Below are 16555 nucleotides of genomic sequence, written 5' to 3'. Positions count from 1 at the left end.
TTTCCGTGAGGGGAAAAACCGTTAAGAGGCGCCGTGAGCGCGCGGCGCGGGGGCCCCGGCGAGGCGCCCAGTTAACACCCCCGCTCCCCCTTTCTTCCACGCCGAACGGACCGATTCTGAAGAATTTTTACTTGTTTTAAGGCGGGAGGGTGAGTGAGGCCGGCGTTTCTCCCCCGAGGGGAGCAGATTTGCCTTTCTGTGGTCTCCACCCCACAGATGCATCTTCCAAAGCAGGCGTCAGGGCTTCGTTCGTTGCTAAAGCTGCCGGTTTAATGGACGAATGACCAAGACTGAAGGCTTTACGTCTTGCCCCCGGACAACCATGCAGCCTGCTGCGTGCTGTAGAAATGCAGTCAGTTCTTCCCTCGACCCTTAAGTTCTGCATTTCATGTAACCTTCAACATCACATTTCAGTTTTTATATACCGTATTTCATGTAACCTTTAACATCACATTTCAGTTTTTATAGACAAATCATATATTCACATGTATTTTAGTGTAAAAACCATTTATGTATATATGCATGTCACACTAAGAATTATTAACTAGTAATAATGTATATTACTAAATGCAGGATAGAGTAATTGGGCTTTATAGATACTATCTCCAGTACAAACTACCATGTGCCGTTGGTGGGCAGTGTACAATATATATTACACAGAGAATTCAGAAAGAAGGGGCAAGGGGGTTACTCTCATTATTACTTATTTCTAGTGTTTAATGTTAATTCTTAAAGAAGAAAGACATTCCAAACAGTTTTTAGGTAATTTAAAATATTTGAAAGAATGAAAAAAATCCAATCCATGAAGTTTACCTACTGCTTCAAAGACACAAACAAGAAACTATTAGTTGTTTGGCTAAATACTGTAATATGAGTCTCTGTTGTGCACAGAGGAGACAGGTGAGTGATGCTGGATAAGAGCCTTGCGTAGCCAGACTAAAGATTTGATGAAATGCTCCTATTATGATTCTTTGTAGCCCATGCAATAGGGAAGCTGGTTACCTGATCCTCTGCTACCTGAACCTCATTGTTGCAGCTTTTAATACCTGAATATCCAGACCTCCTATAAAGGTAACTTTGAGGAAAGAATGATGGGACAAGAATCAGCACTCAGAGCCAGAAATGGGCAACAAGCAAACCATTTTCACTCCAGAGCAACTGGATGCATATCAGGTATAAAACTGTGCCAAACTAAATGGCTGTTTAGACAGACCATTGAATAAGGGCAAATGTTTTAAAAACAATCTTTTTAAAAATTGTTAAGTATAGGTATTAAGTTACATCAAAGGTTTGAGTAACATAGTTTAATTCTTACAGAAGGATTATGAAATAATCATAATTATATGCAAAAAAAAGAACATTAATGCTTGGCCTTGCATTATAAGTGTTTTAAGTCACTGTACTGGAAAAATTTGGGCCAATGTGTTTAAAACTGCCATTACATGTTGTGTCTTTTCTTATTTCACAGGACTGCACGTTCTTTACAAGGAAAGAAATACTGAGGTGAGTCTCGTGTGTGTTTTTTTGTGTATAAACTACAGGGATTGCTATAAAGACAGGCTACATATGGAGTGATTTTTTTAAAAAATAATTTTAAAATGAATTTACGCAAAATTAATGTGATAGAGGACAGAACAATTCCACCTTTGGACAAGCTGAGCATTGCCATTGCTTTTTTATATACAGAAACTACATCATCTATCATGAACTGAGCCAGATCTCTAAGTTTTGTATTAAGGTACCAGTCTCTCTGTCTGAAATAAATGTAACAAGTTATGTTTTAGTATACACTTTGACTTTGACAGTGACATTCATGTTCCCCTCACTTTGTTTTATAACAAATGCTTCAAAGTATACTGTTATTGTTTGGAATACTTTGCCTATTTTATAAAATCAGTAATGTCTATATCAACTTTTATTCATATTTTTCATGTTTTTTATGTAAATAATTAGTACCGGCAAACCATTCTGCTTTGATACTGTAAGGTGCATTTTTCCCCAAAGCCTTCATGGGCCTCATGAACCAATCCATTTAATCTCTGTCCAAAGGAGGCGATAAAGACGGGTTCCATACTCTGTTGATGTGGGATTGAGAGTCTTCACTGAAAGCTTGAACTTGTTCTCCTCTTGTTGTAAATGGTACTTTCACAGATAGTAACATGCATAATAGCAAGATTGTGTTTCCTTTGCTAACCATTGGGCAAATTGACAGAAAGATAAAAGCTCAATTTCTGCATCTCTCAAGAGGTCATCACACATTATTTGCTAATTTCTCTGAAAGGCAGAGCACAAGTGACAATTTTATATTGAACACATTCCTGGTTAGAAGCTTGGAATCTGTACATGAATTCAGTACAGGATAAAATACCTATGATTCTGTAATGAGTGAAACATAAAGCTGTCTGCCTTTCCATGTAGTAAATAGAGGCCAGAACATAACTGTATCATAAGACATTTATTATTGATAAGGATCCCTTTTAACATTCTGTGCTATTGTTTTGTTGACAACAGCTGTGAACAGTATCCCTAGACTAGCACAAGAACTGAAGCAAATAGCATGAAAAAGTAATAAATATGTTCAAATGATTATGTGTATATTTTCTGTCTCCTGAACATGGTTCTATGGAAAAACAGAAAAATACTTGGGGTAGATAAAAACATCCTAGAGTTGGTCCCAGATTCAAGAGCTCAATAATCTCTCTGGCTTCAGGCATCCAGAATTTTTTTCCTGACATTTAAACCAAATCTTTCGTGCTGCAGCGTAAGCCAGTTATTTCTAGTCACATTCATTGTTGACTTGGAAACCAGATCCCTCTTGCCTTACAACAACTTTTTATGTATTTGAAAACTGATTAGGTGGACCTTCAGGCTGAAGGTCTTGTGCCTTGTTATTATAAATACATATATCATAAGTACACTATATGCCTCTATACCATTGTCTGCACTGTTGAAGTAAATCTGAAACTTTGCGGGGAGGGGGGGAACCCAAACCAACCCCCCCTTGTTTTCAGATACTCTGTAACTGATGGCTTGGTTGCCTGACCTGTATAAGCATTTTCACCAAATTGTTCTGTAAATGTGAAGGATTTTTTTCTTTTTTCCTCTTTCTTTTTTAACCAGTTGCACTATTTTGTTCCTTTTAATACTCTTTCTTCCACCATCAACTACAGAGCATATTAAATGATATTTAGTGACTGATATCATCCATCTGATAAGGGATGTGAAGTATGAAGAATGATATGAAAAAGGCAAACACATTGTTTTTAGAGCTCTAAGTAACTTGTTCCCTAAACGAGCCTTTCTTTCTATTGCAGACTGTTTTACAGATACCGAGATCTAGCCCCACAGCTAGTTCCACTCGACTACACAGATAAACCAGATGTGACACTTCCCTATGAACTCATTGGCAGCATGCCAGAGCTGAAGGTACAGTGCAAAGAACACAAATAGAATCGAGTGACACATTTCAGTTTAATATACCTTTTTTTAATAATTCATCCTGTACTAATTGCTGGGAGACTGAAATACAAATAAATTTTGGCAACTAAAGTCAAAGACTTTCTGGAAGTTTCTAGTGATTTCCTCTGGAAAAAAATCACTGAAATTGTACAAAGGTTAAAGAAGGCTGCAGCTGTGTCTACCTCTGAGACAACATTAGATGAGAAAATAATAGCAGCAAAGGGAGTATTTGACCGCCAAAAAGGGGTTACAGCAAGAATAATCTTGCTCCAATTGTGTCTTATCTGCACAGAAATAAATACTAGTAAAGGTGACCTTCCCTTGCTCCTGTGTTCTGTTTCCCAGGACAATCCATTCCGCCAGCGGATAGCAGAGGTTTTCTCAGAGGACGGAGAAGGCAATATGACTTTGGATGATTTTTTGGACATGTTTTCAGTGCTGAGTGAAATGGCTCCCAGAGACTTGAAAGCGTATTATGCTTTTAAAATTTATGGTGAGTGAGACAGGCATAAAATGTGAAGTTCGGGGAAATCCTGCAGCTGCATGTAGGAATTCAAAATACCATTTTGCCACCATAATGGTCTCTAGATAGGTACATTCTTAATACAGTCTTTCTATTTGTTGCCTTTGAATGCCCGTTGTCCTAGAAACTTCTGGTCCTTTGTATTCTTTTGTCTCTACCCTTATTTAATTGGGATTGGAAGTTATACTGGTTAGCGCCTAGGATTTACTAGAGAATTTACAACCTGAAGTTATTTGCAGTTTTCAAGACCTGATAAACATTTAAGAAATATTTCTTCCGTGTTAGAGACTGCTTGGAAAAGTGCAGCACAAGGGATTTAGCTGCCCATAAATCTGTAGGTTTCTTTAGAAAAAGAAACACTTTTAGCAGTTTTCCCCAAGGGCAATTTTAAAGATTAATTTGGTCTTTCTTGACAATATCATTTTCAGTTACTTCCTTAGTGATCAGCCAAAGCCAAACAACATATTAATGACATACACAGAAAAAAAAAAATCCCTGGGATTTAAGCTGTAAACGATACAGCAAAGATATTAAAAAAGTGAACTCCTCCCCAAACTGAACAGCCTATACTCTTCCTTTAACTTCATGCTGCTCCTTGCATTTTGTTTAGTAGTACTGATTTGCTAGCATGATTTCATTATGGCTAGACTATGTTTAGCCATTAAGCTATTTACAATTGTTACCCTTATGTAAGATAAAAATCCAGGGCTCACAGCTTGTTAATTTATTTTTGAATGTTTATACAAGCAAATACAGATAACTGCAAGACTCTTCATTTCTGATTTGAAAGTCCTACTTATATAAATGCCTCCTAACCAAACACTTCCCATTGTGCCTTGGCAATCAACTGTGTAAAATACTGACTTTTGTCACTTTGAATTCATTTTGCTTCCTTTGTCAGATTTTAACAATGATGATTACATATGCAAATCAGATCTGGAGAAAACAGTTAACAAATTAACCCGAAATGAGCTTACCCCAGAAGAAGTTAGCCTTGCATGTGACAAGGTCATTGATGAAGCGGATCTGGACAACGATGGCAAACTTTCTCTGGAAGACTTTCAGCATATGATAATACGAGCTCCTGATTTCCTCAGGTAATTTCTCATTTTATATCATGAAACTGCTCCTGCTAGTTTCTATCAGAAGTCTCCAAAGCATGTGTTTAATGTCTCTGCAGCTCTTGCAGATCACCACTTTTCCCTGGCAGTTTCCAGTAAGGGTGTCCACCGCAAAGATTGGGGAAAAAAAGATACTTGAAAAAGTGTGTGGGCTTCTATTTGACTTGTTTTTTGAACCTCATAACTACTTTTTACATGATTAAGAGTCCTAGTAATTAAAAAAAAAAGCTAATATTGCCACTTGGCATGCATTGATAACTACATGAGATTAGCTACTTGATGTCTAATGTCTGAATGTGGCTTCTGAAGTATGTCTTACACAATGAAGCATTCCAAATCTGGCATTTATTGAATGTATCTATTCTTTGCAAGTCGTTTGCAAAACAAACTCTTCAACTTATAATATTGTCCTATGATTAATTTTAGTGAATCCCTTCAAATACAGTGATACATAAGTGATCATTACTATTTTTTTTTTTTTTTAATAGTACATTTCACATTCGAATCTGAAACTAGTGAAACATAGAGATGAAGTGCTTCTTGGGCCTGCAACACACTTGTTTCACCTGAGGTTACTGTCCATGAGAGAAGAAAATGAAAGCACCAAAGAGGACAATTTTAGGTGAACCAGTCAGAAAACTTTGTCTCCTGTTTACTGCTTTAAAGGAACAATTCATCATACTCTTCATCAGGATTTCCCTGTAATTTAACAAAATGTGTATGTTTCCATAAAACTGTCTATTCCTCTCCCCTCCAGCTAGAACACATCTGACCTTGACAGTGATATGGTAAATATGTTTTAAAGCTCAGGTATTACCAGGTACCAGTTTGTAAGAAAACACTTTATTAGTTAACCCCCCCCCCCCCCAAAAAAAAAAAAAAAAAAAGCCCCAAACCTACCCTTGCTATAGACTAAAACTACATCCAGGAATCATATACCATTCCCTACTGTCCTACTATTTTTTCCCTAAGAGAAGATTCTAGCTGCAGTTTAGGAAAAACACATTGCTATCTACAGAACTTGGTTTTCCTAAAAAATGTGCACTGAGAACATGCTCAGCTCAGGTTTTGAATTCCTGAGACTCCCACCTACCTTGAAAATAGCTTTAAAACTCTTAGAGTTAATAGAAATTGTGTAACCAGCTCCTCTGATCTGCTTTAACAGGCTCGACAAATGTCCAGTGAATCAATTTGCAGAAGTATGCTCCTGGTGTGTCACAGAAATGTATTACAGGTTCTGGGAAGGATGTAGGGAAGACTGGTATCTATTTGAGCCAGTCAAGTGATTCCCTTTTCAATGTCAAGCATGTACAAAAGCTGCTATAAGTTAACAGGAAAATCACTTACATGAAAAAATTCACAGCTGTATCTCAGCTATCTGATACATAAATTGGGTGATGGTCCCAAAAGAATCCAGTAAACAATATTGTATAGAGAGTTTGCCGTTCCTCCCCCCCCCAAAAAAAAAAAAAAAAAAGAGTGGGTACTTGCAGAGAAAGACCTAATAACACTGGAAGAACTCAAGAAATTTATTCAGTTAAACTAGCCAACTAGCCTAATTGCTATTTTTTTTTCTTATAACAGAAAGAAAATTAAACTTTATTCTTCAGAAGATTTTTCTTCTTCCTAGCTAGCTGGAAAAGTCAACACACTTTTAAGGACAAAAGAAGAAGCTACCCCAGGTTCCTGTCCCTCTCTTTCTATTTGTAGGAATATCTTATTTTCAGCACAAGAATCTATATGCATGAATGATGAACAGGACTGACAAACTAAGTTTCTTTTAAAATTCTCTTTTCATAAGAAGTTTATTTATGCAGTGCTCAGGGTCCTGTACAACAGAGTAAAAACATACATACTGTAATAAACAACAGTTTTGCTTTTAATACAAACATGAAAACCAATGAGAAGTGTTTAAGAAAGCAGCTGTAATGTGGAAAGGGTGGCAGCCAAAAAGTGATGATTCTAAAAACACAGTTTACAGTTGCTTTTTAAAATCCTGGGATGCATTAATTTCCCTTCGAAACAAAATCGTGATAACTCCCAACTTACGCTCAACTTAGAGCGGACGACTCCTGCAGAAAGGCTAGAGAGACTAGCCTGCTAAACTACTGTATTAACTATGGGAACAAAATCTCCAATGATGAGTGAAAAAAAGGGGGCAAAGAACAAGGCAGCCTGAAACAATCAGACTGCACATTACCATCAACGTTCAATTGAACAGATTTTTATTACATATATAAATGAAGACATAAGTTAGTCGTCATTCTTTTCCGTCCCCTATGGACTTCCAGTAGAAATGGAAACTATTGTCTAAGCAGCCATTTGTCCATTTCCTCTCTATCACACAACCCAGCCATTTCACGTCCGAGAGGACAAGAAATCACGGTAGCTTCTGAGCATGAGCATCAGCCAAAAACACAGCCACCACCACCACCACAACAATAAAACCCCTAACAATTGTCAGCAAGATGATTAGCATCCCACATGAAAGGAGAGATCAAATAATTTTCAGCAGCAGTAAGGAGACTTAAAACAATCCATAGGATTTATAAATCTGAGGCTGAAAGTCATGCTGGCGTAAGGCTCTGATGTCATGAAACATTAGRTGTGCCTATCAGCACAGGAACTAGACAACGGAAGTGTTAAAATGGCAAAGTGTTAAAACAGCAGTTCCACCTTTCATTGACGGGTAAGGTACTGACAGGTCTGCTCCAAGAAGTTTGAAGACTATCTGGAACATTGCAAGCAGCCTCAAAAATAAGGTCAACCACAGAATTCTGTGATGCTAATTCAAATAAGGGAATTTGAGAACATGCTCAAAAATAGGTTTGTTCCTCTACAAACCAAGCATCAGTTGTTAACTGATTACCTAGTATTTTAGTGGTATTTAGACACCGAGAATGCGTAGCAAGCACACTGCTAACTTTTCAGATCTATTTAAATTACTCAGTTTTACAGGTTTTGTATTCTATTGCAGATGTTTCCCTCCTTAGTTAAAAAATGCTTACATGTAAATACATTACTGTTTTTCAGTCACACAGTACCTCTTTTGGTCATTGTTTTCATAGCAGTCATACTTGAAAAACCAGCATAATTTAATTATGTGATAGAAACATCAACTACATATTGTACTTATCCAAGATTTGATGTCAGTATTTAGAGACACAAAGCCAAGCATTCCTGTCTTATGTTTGCATTTTAGTTTTCGTATTGCTTACATTGATTTAATTTCTATGTAGAATCTGTAGAGCCTAGAAGTACAGTGATGACAGTAAGTCACAGTAACTGCATGAAACTTCCTGAGATTGGGCAATAATGTAGTTGTTCATTCAGTTCATTTTGTAAAAGGAAATCATGCTATAAATTAGGCATACAAACATGTGCAACAACCAGCATAACTTTAAGCAAAAGGTATTCACAGACAAAGAGTTAACCTTTAATGCAAAAGAGTAACTTAAAATTTAGAAAATGGGGAGTGAAAAAACATAATTCCATCCTTCAAGTTTTTCCCACTTGTGAATTAATATAGTCTTTCTCTCTCCTCTCTAGACAAGTTATTGATTTAGATGCTGTCAATAAACAACAGCCAGTATCATGGTGGGCAGCCTGTGATATCAACTTAAGACTAACCACTTATTTTCCAGTCACTTTGGAAGAATTAGACTGACTGCAACATCTGGCTACATTAAGGTAAAAGAAAGATGGATGTGAGTCAATTCACATTTACTGCTAAGCCAGAAACAAATCAAACATATCCATTTTGTGTAGGAAAACTACATTCAGTCCATGCCCTAATTATCTCCCCAATTCTACCCCAACAATTGCTTGAAGCATATGCAGAGTCCTTCAAAAAGCATCCTTATCTCAAAGTAGTATTGCTTGTCCAATTTATAGCTCTGTTAACTACACTTTTAAGCACATTCTGACTAGAAGGCTCCTCAGTAGCTTAACATGATTGTTTTATCTTAAAAATATATCTATGTGTAATTCACTGTGGTTCATGTTCACCAAGAAAAAAAAAACAAAACAAAAACCAAAACCCCACCATCATGAGGTTTTGGAAAGTTTTATATATGATTTTAAACATGAACAGAGCTCACTGTAATCTCCTAGCTATTAAAAAAACGTTGGTGGCATATGAAATGCATTTTTATAAACCAGTAAGTTACATGGTGAAATTTCCTTTTTGTATTTGATTTTAGAAAAAACAGACATTATTCCTGTTGAGCCCAATTGCATGCTGGGGATTTATAAAGATTAATTATGAATCTGATAGAACTTTAACTGCAGTAGCACTTATGAGTGCTACTRTGAGGCCAAAAATAACACCACATACTTGAAGAAAACAAAACTGGTGAGTAAATTCATTAGCTTTAAAATGAGCTTTAATTTTACCCTTAAGTGCAGTTGTCAATGTAAACAAAGCATGTTAACAATTCCAGTGAGTTGCAGGACACAGCTGATATGTTCATTTGGATTGAATATTTCCCATTATTCCAATTACTTGACAGCAGACTTCTAAGTAGATTGCTCTTACTGGCTCCTTTTATCAATCTAATTAGAGTCAGGCTTACAGCCTCTGAACTGAGAGCAACTAGCTACCTAGGAGCTTTACTAGGCTGTTACATTTTAAACATTGGAATGTAATAGACTGTGTTTAGAAGAATAAATACACAGAATATTTTCATTGAGGACTAAAGAACATTTGCAGTGATGCACACTAAGAGGTTTGTTGCTGCTTTAAATCTGAAATGATCAATGCATGGCAGCAAGGCAAATCTCAGTTTAAAAAAGTTTGTTTTCAGAAAGTGTTCATATGTGCAACATTTATTTGCATATGTGAGCAAGTGTGCATGAGAACACACAACTGGAAGCAGTGCAATACATTTTCTTCTCACAAGTTTTAACTAGCCACTACATCATGACAGATCTGGAGTCGTTCTCAACTGGAGAAGGAATAGCTGTCCACTAGTGTTATGAATTTTGAGGAAATGTCCATATCCGAACCATTGTCTGTTTTTCTAAAAACAGACTACAGATCACTTGCACAGGACTAGATTGTAGATATCTCTTGTTAAACATGTCTAAATGCGTGGATTATTTAATTAAGTATGGTCATCTCTAACATGAAGAAAGTAATTCCTGATTATACGGATCTGTTATATTTACAGCACACTTTGGTTTTTTAAAAAAATAGAGATTCCTTTGAGGAGGAATTTTTTTTTTTTTTTTTTTTTTAACTCCAATTGTACCTGTGGATTGTCTAGAATAATACAACTGAATAAGTAACAGGCAGATAAAGGATTCTCTCTGCAATAGCAAAAAGGTGGAGATGTAGAAAGCTTCCTGCTACCTTCTGAAAAGGTATAGGCCCGTACTGCTTGTGTAAGTGCATTTATTTGATGTTTTGATGCGATTGTTCTATATGCATCTGTAGACATGGATATGCACATGTATCATGTACACATACCAGTACTTTATTAATATTGGCATTTCAGTTTCTTATTTTGATCATAACTTATTTTTTTTCTAATTTGGATACATTACAGATACGAACAAAAGATTGAAGCCTGTCAGCAAAGGCGCTATTACAGGTCACACTTGATCTGTATTCCCTCTGCTAGACAATACATATGCCCAGTGGCGATCTGACAAAAATAAACTTGTTTCATCTCCAAAATTGAAGAGTCAGACAATTACTAAAATAAACGATTTCTTATTCAGATGGTCACAGAGTGACAAGGTATGTTGAAAATGTTAAGTCCACAGACAGAGGAAATCTCACTCAGAACAGGCACAGTCCAGCTCAGTTGAGCAGATGCTCAGATTAAGGCTGTGTCCCTCACAGAAGAACACATCGGAAAAAGCTGCTTTTCTTTTGCTGGTCTGGTGTGATTTTGACTCCCTGGTTGCTGCCTTGTGGGCTATTGCCTTCCTGAAGATTCAAAGAATTTTAAGTTACTTATTTATACTTAACAGCTCTTAGCATCACTGCAAGATCTAGCATCTATTCTTTATCCATCTTGTTCAATCAAGCCTGTGATTATACAAAAACTATTACTAAAATAAGCAGGAATCTTCATTCATTTAAGCGAGCCTTACATCAGCCACTACCAGAGGTCAAAGAATTGCATCTGCTACTTTTGAGTCTAACATGGACTGTGCTTATTCTTCTTACTTCTATAAACTCAAAGACAGCCAAAATTAAAAAATACAAGACATGTTTGGCTTTTACTGAAATACTTCAGAAACATCAACAAGACCAAAATATTACAGCTATATCATCACACATCTACTCACATTAAGGCAGAATAGTTKGTAAAAGCAGAAACAATTTTTTGTTAGCTTCATTTCACAGACTGAAATTGATATATGTTCGTTTGTTGTACGAAAGATGACTTTTATGAACGCATCCCAAGAAATGATTTTCTGATTATCAGAAAACCTGATTAGTTCTCTAGATTTAAACATAAGAGTGTGAAGGCTATAGTGAAGTATGAAGTGGGCCTCCCATATTTCTAATTTAAATGATTCAGTTTTTCAGACTGCAAGAGCAAGAAATATCATTAAACTGCTCTGCTCTACCACTCACTTGGCTTTCAATAAAACAAATAAAAGATAATTTTATTTAGTGAACCTCAACTGTTGCAGCTGATTTCTGAATGCAGAGACAACTGTTATATCCCAAGATCAGACTAGTTTGAGAAGACTAAAAATAAATTTCTATAATCTTCAGTACATCCCCCATGAAAGAGACCACAAAATATTTTTGATTCATCATGATACAGTACTTGGTAGTGGGCTTCTGGTTGTTGTTGTTGTTGTTGGTTTTTTTCCTATTTAAATACAACTTGGGCTAAGTAAAAGTTACTCACCAATTTCTTGTCCATTTTTGCTTTGATATCTCTTGCAAGAGTGAAAAATGCCTATAATAAGTACAACAGTGAAAAGTTACAAGGCTAAGAAAACGTATTCTGACATTTTTGTTTAGTAAAAGCTGCCTTCCCGTGCTTCTACCCATACCAAACTCCTGAAGAATGTCAGATTCTCATTCCCCCCCTAGGTTTTAATGCTCCTTCCCCTGTCTTTCTCTGCATCTTTTCTAAATCCATTACCGTCTTTTTGAGACTGAAAACTGTAACAGGACACAGTGACCATGATGTGGACACACCCAAGTTTTATATAGCAGCAAAATGATGCCCTCTGTAAATGGCATTATCAAATACATGCAAAGACATAAACCAATCTTTTCAGCAGGCTATTCTAATGCAGTTTGCTGTGATGCCCTTGCATTACGCTTTAAGTGCCAAGCTCAGTTTAAATCATTTAGAATAATATTGGTTAGACAATGCATTCACAGGGTGCAAAGATACATATTTAATAACCGATCTGAAATATCTAACAATTGACTTTTGGATCCAGTCAGCCTGGGTGAGTGTTCTTAGTGCTTCTTTGCACAAATGTACTATGACAAGAAATAGAAGGGAAAGGTCGCATACTTACATTCTCTATGTTTATATTTGCTTTTGCGCTCGTCTCCATAAATTTAATTCCAAAACTTGCAGCAAGCTGAACAAAAGCAGGTTCATGTTAGTTGCATAATTGCAGGAACAGCTATAAATATAACCAATTGTGCAGGATCTACCCCTCCTAGAGTGATTCACAGGAATTCAGGATTTACTCAAGCAGAACAATTTGCAAAATCAGGAACTGAATCTCATTCCTCTCAGCATCTATTCTCACTGATTTTTGTTCTTCTGTTTTACATTCTGCATCCATTTTAATCTGCTCCTTTGTTCCTTAAATTTTACTTTTTTGCATAGGTATCTTGTGAGACTTGTAATATCTGCAGTGCACAGAAGTACCTTCTTTACCTTGACTAATTAACAATTGAAGCCAGAAAAGACAATCCTATCTACTTTGCCTCACTGGCTTTCACCAAAAAGGGACATTCCCAAATGCTAACCTTTTGCACACTTTTTCTTCCTTTTGTTAAGAATAAATTCAGTTTGTTGCTTTGCATCTAACAAATCCTGGCCAGACAGTCAACAAACTAGAATTCTTAACACAGACTTGTCTTTTCATCAGTGTGGGGAAACATATTGCAACTACAGCTTGGGAAGTGTTAAATAGCTCCGCTTAGAAATGCCTTGAAGTAAGGGGGCAATATATAGACAATAATGAATACAGTGTTTGTATTTTGAAAAGTCTAAGTTGAAATAAATTAAAGCAGTGTGGTTTTTGGGAGTGGTGGTAGCAGATTCAATGTATCAGTTCTCAAGCGCGTTATAGAAAATGATGATTACTGCTTTGGAAGTTAAAGTCTGACTTTAGCCTCTTTTACTAAACAATGTAATACAGCTGTTTATAATGTTAAGAGTATATTATTCTATACCCAAGTTAACCATCTCTAAATGGTCCCAAACATCAGCAAATGGCAGTTTTATAGAACACTCCAGAGGTTTTTAGATTTCCAACTTTCGAAATGAAGATTTTTTTTAAAGATAAAGAGCGCAACACTGAATGCTTATGGTTAGAGCAACATGCTTGTCAATTTATGACCTCTACTTTTTCTGTAAGCTTCAGTTATGACTGTGGCATTCATAACAGATCACAGAGCCCAGTAACACTTCACAGGCAGTGCACATCATTTTCTTAGGCATAGAAATCAATAACCACTAACCCTGAACCATTTTCCCCACCAGAAGAATGGGTTTTCTACCAGCAGAACAACAGACTTTGAGCCTACAGTTTTTTCCAGCTGGGGCATACATACATCAAAATGAATAAAAACTATTTTAACATTCATGCAGAAGATTTCACTGCTTGGACCAAGATAATAGAGATAAAGATTAAATCCACGGTACTTCAGCGAGCTTTCAGAAGCAGCGGATCAATCTCGTTGGCTGGGACTTCAAGACGAGTGCTTTAGTCCTCCTAAGGCAGCCATAACGTAGACTCCTGCCGCTAAAGCAGCAAGTCAGACACACGAGCCACCTGCACTTACCTTCTCCCCTTGCTCTCTCGAGACTTGTCTTTTGTCATTTGCATCACATTTATTTCCGAGAATCATTTTTTCAACATCTGGAGAGGCATGCTGACACAGAAACAGACAGAAGAAAGTACTTCAACTTGCTTTCTTGTAGACAAATACTATCAGAAAGATGAAGTATTGAAAACGATACCGATGTGAAACATTTTCCATAGATTCATGAGTTTTCCCCCAAACACCCCATCCCAGCAGCTTACCCTGAGCTGTGAGTGTCGGAAGTATGTCTTGCATAAAGACAACTCTTTAGGTTGCTTGCGGCAGCAGGAAAACATCTTAGTTCTCCCGATCACTAGCAAGGCTACAGTCCATACAACTTGCTCTCATGTGTGAGCACAATGAATTACTATTACCAATTTTCTTCCAATATATTTCCCACAATTTACCATACAGTACATGAATTAGAAAGAAGCATAACAGTGCTGAAGCATTTAACTTTTAACTGCTTCTGGAATGGGGATAGCATTTTTAATATTCAGTAAGTAAACAGAAATTACCTCTTCAATATTCCTGACCCAGTTCCGAATATTTTCAAAAGATTTTTCGTTGGTGATGTCATAGACTAGCATAATGCCCTAAAGATTAAAAAAAGAAATAGATATCTTATCTCAGCCAGCATCGGTTTAAGCAAAAGTTAAAGACTTTTCCATGACAGAGAAACTTAATAAAGACTATTTAAAAAAAAAATTAGTTCCAACTTACACATAACATTTAATCACAACTTGTGTCTTATTAGATAAGGYTTATTAGATATATATTTATACAGTGAGTCACAACAGAAATCTGACTTTGTAGGTCCCCACATTGTCTTAGTACAGCTTCAATATCATCAGCGCTTCGGAGCAGGAGCGCGAGCTGTAAGTGTTTAGCCACGTAGAGTTTACACTCCGACACAGACAGTTATTTACGTTCCCCATTGAAGCGCAGCTGGTTTTGTTTTGAAAACTCGTCTTTGTTTAATGCTCAGTATAAGCTGCACCGCTCCTACCATTGCTCCCCGGTAGTACGCCGTCGTGATGGTTCGGAATCGCTCCTGCCCAGCCGTATCCCTGAAACGGAGCAGAACACAGAGGCTCATGCAACCCGTCTACGCTATCGCGCTTAATTAAATTGGCAAAGCCAGCAGGAATTTTAATTTAATATTTTTAATCAGTCTTTAGAAGCACTAAAACTACAATTGTGGTTTCTACGATACTGTAAACTATTGAAGAGCACAACTAGAATAAAAAATTAATGACAACATCACTACTCCACACCATACTGTACCCAGGCTGTCAGAAATTAATTCATGTAACTTTAGAAGAAAAGTCTTACCATATCTGCAGTTTAATTCTCTTGCCATCGAGCTCTATAGTTCTAATTTTAAAGTCAATACCTGAAAAGAGAAATAACTGAGTTACTCTTAGTTTCTGCTGGAGACCAAGCTAACTTTCCCCTCCGATTCCCCTGGTGAGGTCTGCGCGTTTCTCACGCGGGAGCCCTAGCAGGGCCCTTCCACGCAGCTAACGGAGCAGAAAGCGAGTTTTTAAAGTAGCTCACGCTAAACAACGGCATCTGCAAAGCAAAGAATAGTGATTGAACCCCAGCAAGCATAAGGAAAGTCTCTGCCCAYGTCTCCGCAAGGACAGAGCGAGTAAACAAGCAATTAGGAACAATCATAACCACAGCTAAGATAAGGCCGGCAGAACCGAGCTTTATATTAACCACCGGGCAGGACGCTCAGCACTGAGCCACTAAAGTCACCCGAGAGGGCAGCGAAAGCGCCCTTCCCTCCGCCGCCCCGGCCCAGCCTCCGAGCGGGGAGGCCGCCGGGCCGGACCCGAACCAGGACCCGAACCAGGACCCGGACCCGGACCCGGACCCGGACCCGGACCCGGACCCGGACCCGGACCCGCTCCCACCGCCCCAGCCTCAGCCTCAGCCTCAGCCCCGAAACGGGCCCGGCCCCCCTCCCCGCTCCCGTCCCGGCCGGCGGCCGCCCGCCCGCACCGATGGTGGAGATGAAGGTGGCGTTGAAGGCATCCTCGGAGAAGCGGAAGAGCGCGCAGGTCTTGCCCACGCCCGAGTCGCCGATGAGCAGCAGCTTGAAGAGATAGTCGTACGTCTTCGCCATGTTCCCGGCGCCGCCCCCCGGCAGCGCCCGCCCCCCGCGCCGCCTCACAGGCCGAGCCCGCCGGCCATCACCGCCCGCCGCGCGCCCATTGGCTGAGCCCAGCCTCGCGTCACCTCAGGGTCCGGCGCCCCGGCCGCCGAGCAGGAAGAGAACGGGGCCGGTGCCCCATTGGCCGACGCGCGGCGTTCCGCGTGTAAGCGGCCGCGCCATTGGCCGCTCGCCCCGCTGCGCGTGCCCGGCGAGACGCCACTTCCGGCGACGGGCGGAAGTCGCGTGCAGCTACGCGGCGG

The 16555-nt window shown here is 38.5% G+C and overlaps 2 protein-coding genes across 2 annotated transcripts; one reads left to right on the top strand and one right to left on the bottom strand.

The window, feature by feature from the left end:
• The first annotated feature begins 1107 nt into the window (after positions 1–1107).
• CIB3 (calcium and integrin binding family member 3) lies at positions 1108–5900 on the top strand. Its single transcript, XM_026067144.1, has 5 exons — positions 1108–1173; positions 1469–1503; positions 3315–3426; positions 3805–3952; positions 4884–5900. The coding sequence occupies exons 1-5, from the start codon at positions 1123–1125 to the stop codon at positions 5081–5083; spliced, it is 546 nt and encodes a 181-aa protein (XP_025922929.1). The 5' UTR covers positions 1108–1122; the 3' UTR covers positions 5084–5900.
• Positions 5901–7311: 1411 nt separating this feature from the next.
• Positions 7312–16303, bottom strand: RAB8A (RAB8A, member RAS oncogene family). The gene is made up of 8 exons (XM_026067099.1): positions 16142–16303; positions 15467–15527; positions 15141–15201; positions 14650–14727; positions 14111–14200; positions 12607–12672; positions 11979–12029; positions 7312–11038 (listed from the first exon to the last, which is right to left on the bottom strand). The coding sequence occupies exons 1-8, from the start codon at positions 16263–16265 to the stop codon at positions 10946–10948; spliced, it is 624 nt and encodes a 207-aa protein (XP_025922884.1). The 5' UTR covers positions 16266–16303; the 3' UTR covers positions 7312–10945.
• Between the last annotated feature and the right edge of the window lie 252 nt (positions 16304–16555).

This window comes from Apteryx rowi, unplaced genomic scaffold (genome assembly GCF_003343035.1).
Source record: "Apteryx rowi isolate R43461 unplaced genomic scaffold, aptRow1 scaffold_254, whole genome shotgun sequence".
Classification (NCBI taxonomy): Eukaryota; Metazoa; Chordata; class Aves; order Apterygiformes; family Apterygidae; genus Apteryx; species Apteryx rowi.
Note: the sequence above shows the minus strand (reverse complement) of the source record. Positions and strands in the feature narration are given on the sequence as shown.

Bases quoted from the DNA above. Each gene is read 5' to 3' on its own strand.
- CIB3 (XM_026067144.1), top strand. From the start codon at position 1,123: ATGGGCAACAAGCAAACCATTTTCACTCCAGAGCAACTGGATGCATAT. The intron at 1,174-1,468 runs GTATAAAACTGT...CTTATTTCACAG, and splicing joins AGCAACTGGATGCATATCAG to GACTGCACGTTCTTTACAAG. The intron at 3,427-3,804 runs GTACAGTGCAAA...TCTGTTTCCCAG, and splicing joins GCAGCATGCCAGAGCTGAAG to GACAATCCATTCCGCCAGCG.
- RAB8A (XM_026067099.1), bottom strand. From the start codon at position 16,265: ATGGCGAAGACGTACGACTATCTCTTCAAGCTGCTGCTCATCGGCGAC. The intron at 14,201-14,649 runs GTAATTTCTGTT...TTTCTGTGTCAG, and splicing joins GGGTCAGGAATATTGAAGAG to CATGCCTCTCCAGATGTTGA. The intron at 12,030-12,606 runs GTAAGTATGCGA...TACTTATTATAG, and splicing joins CAAATATAAACATAGAGAAT to GCATTTTTCACTCTTGCAAG.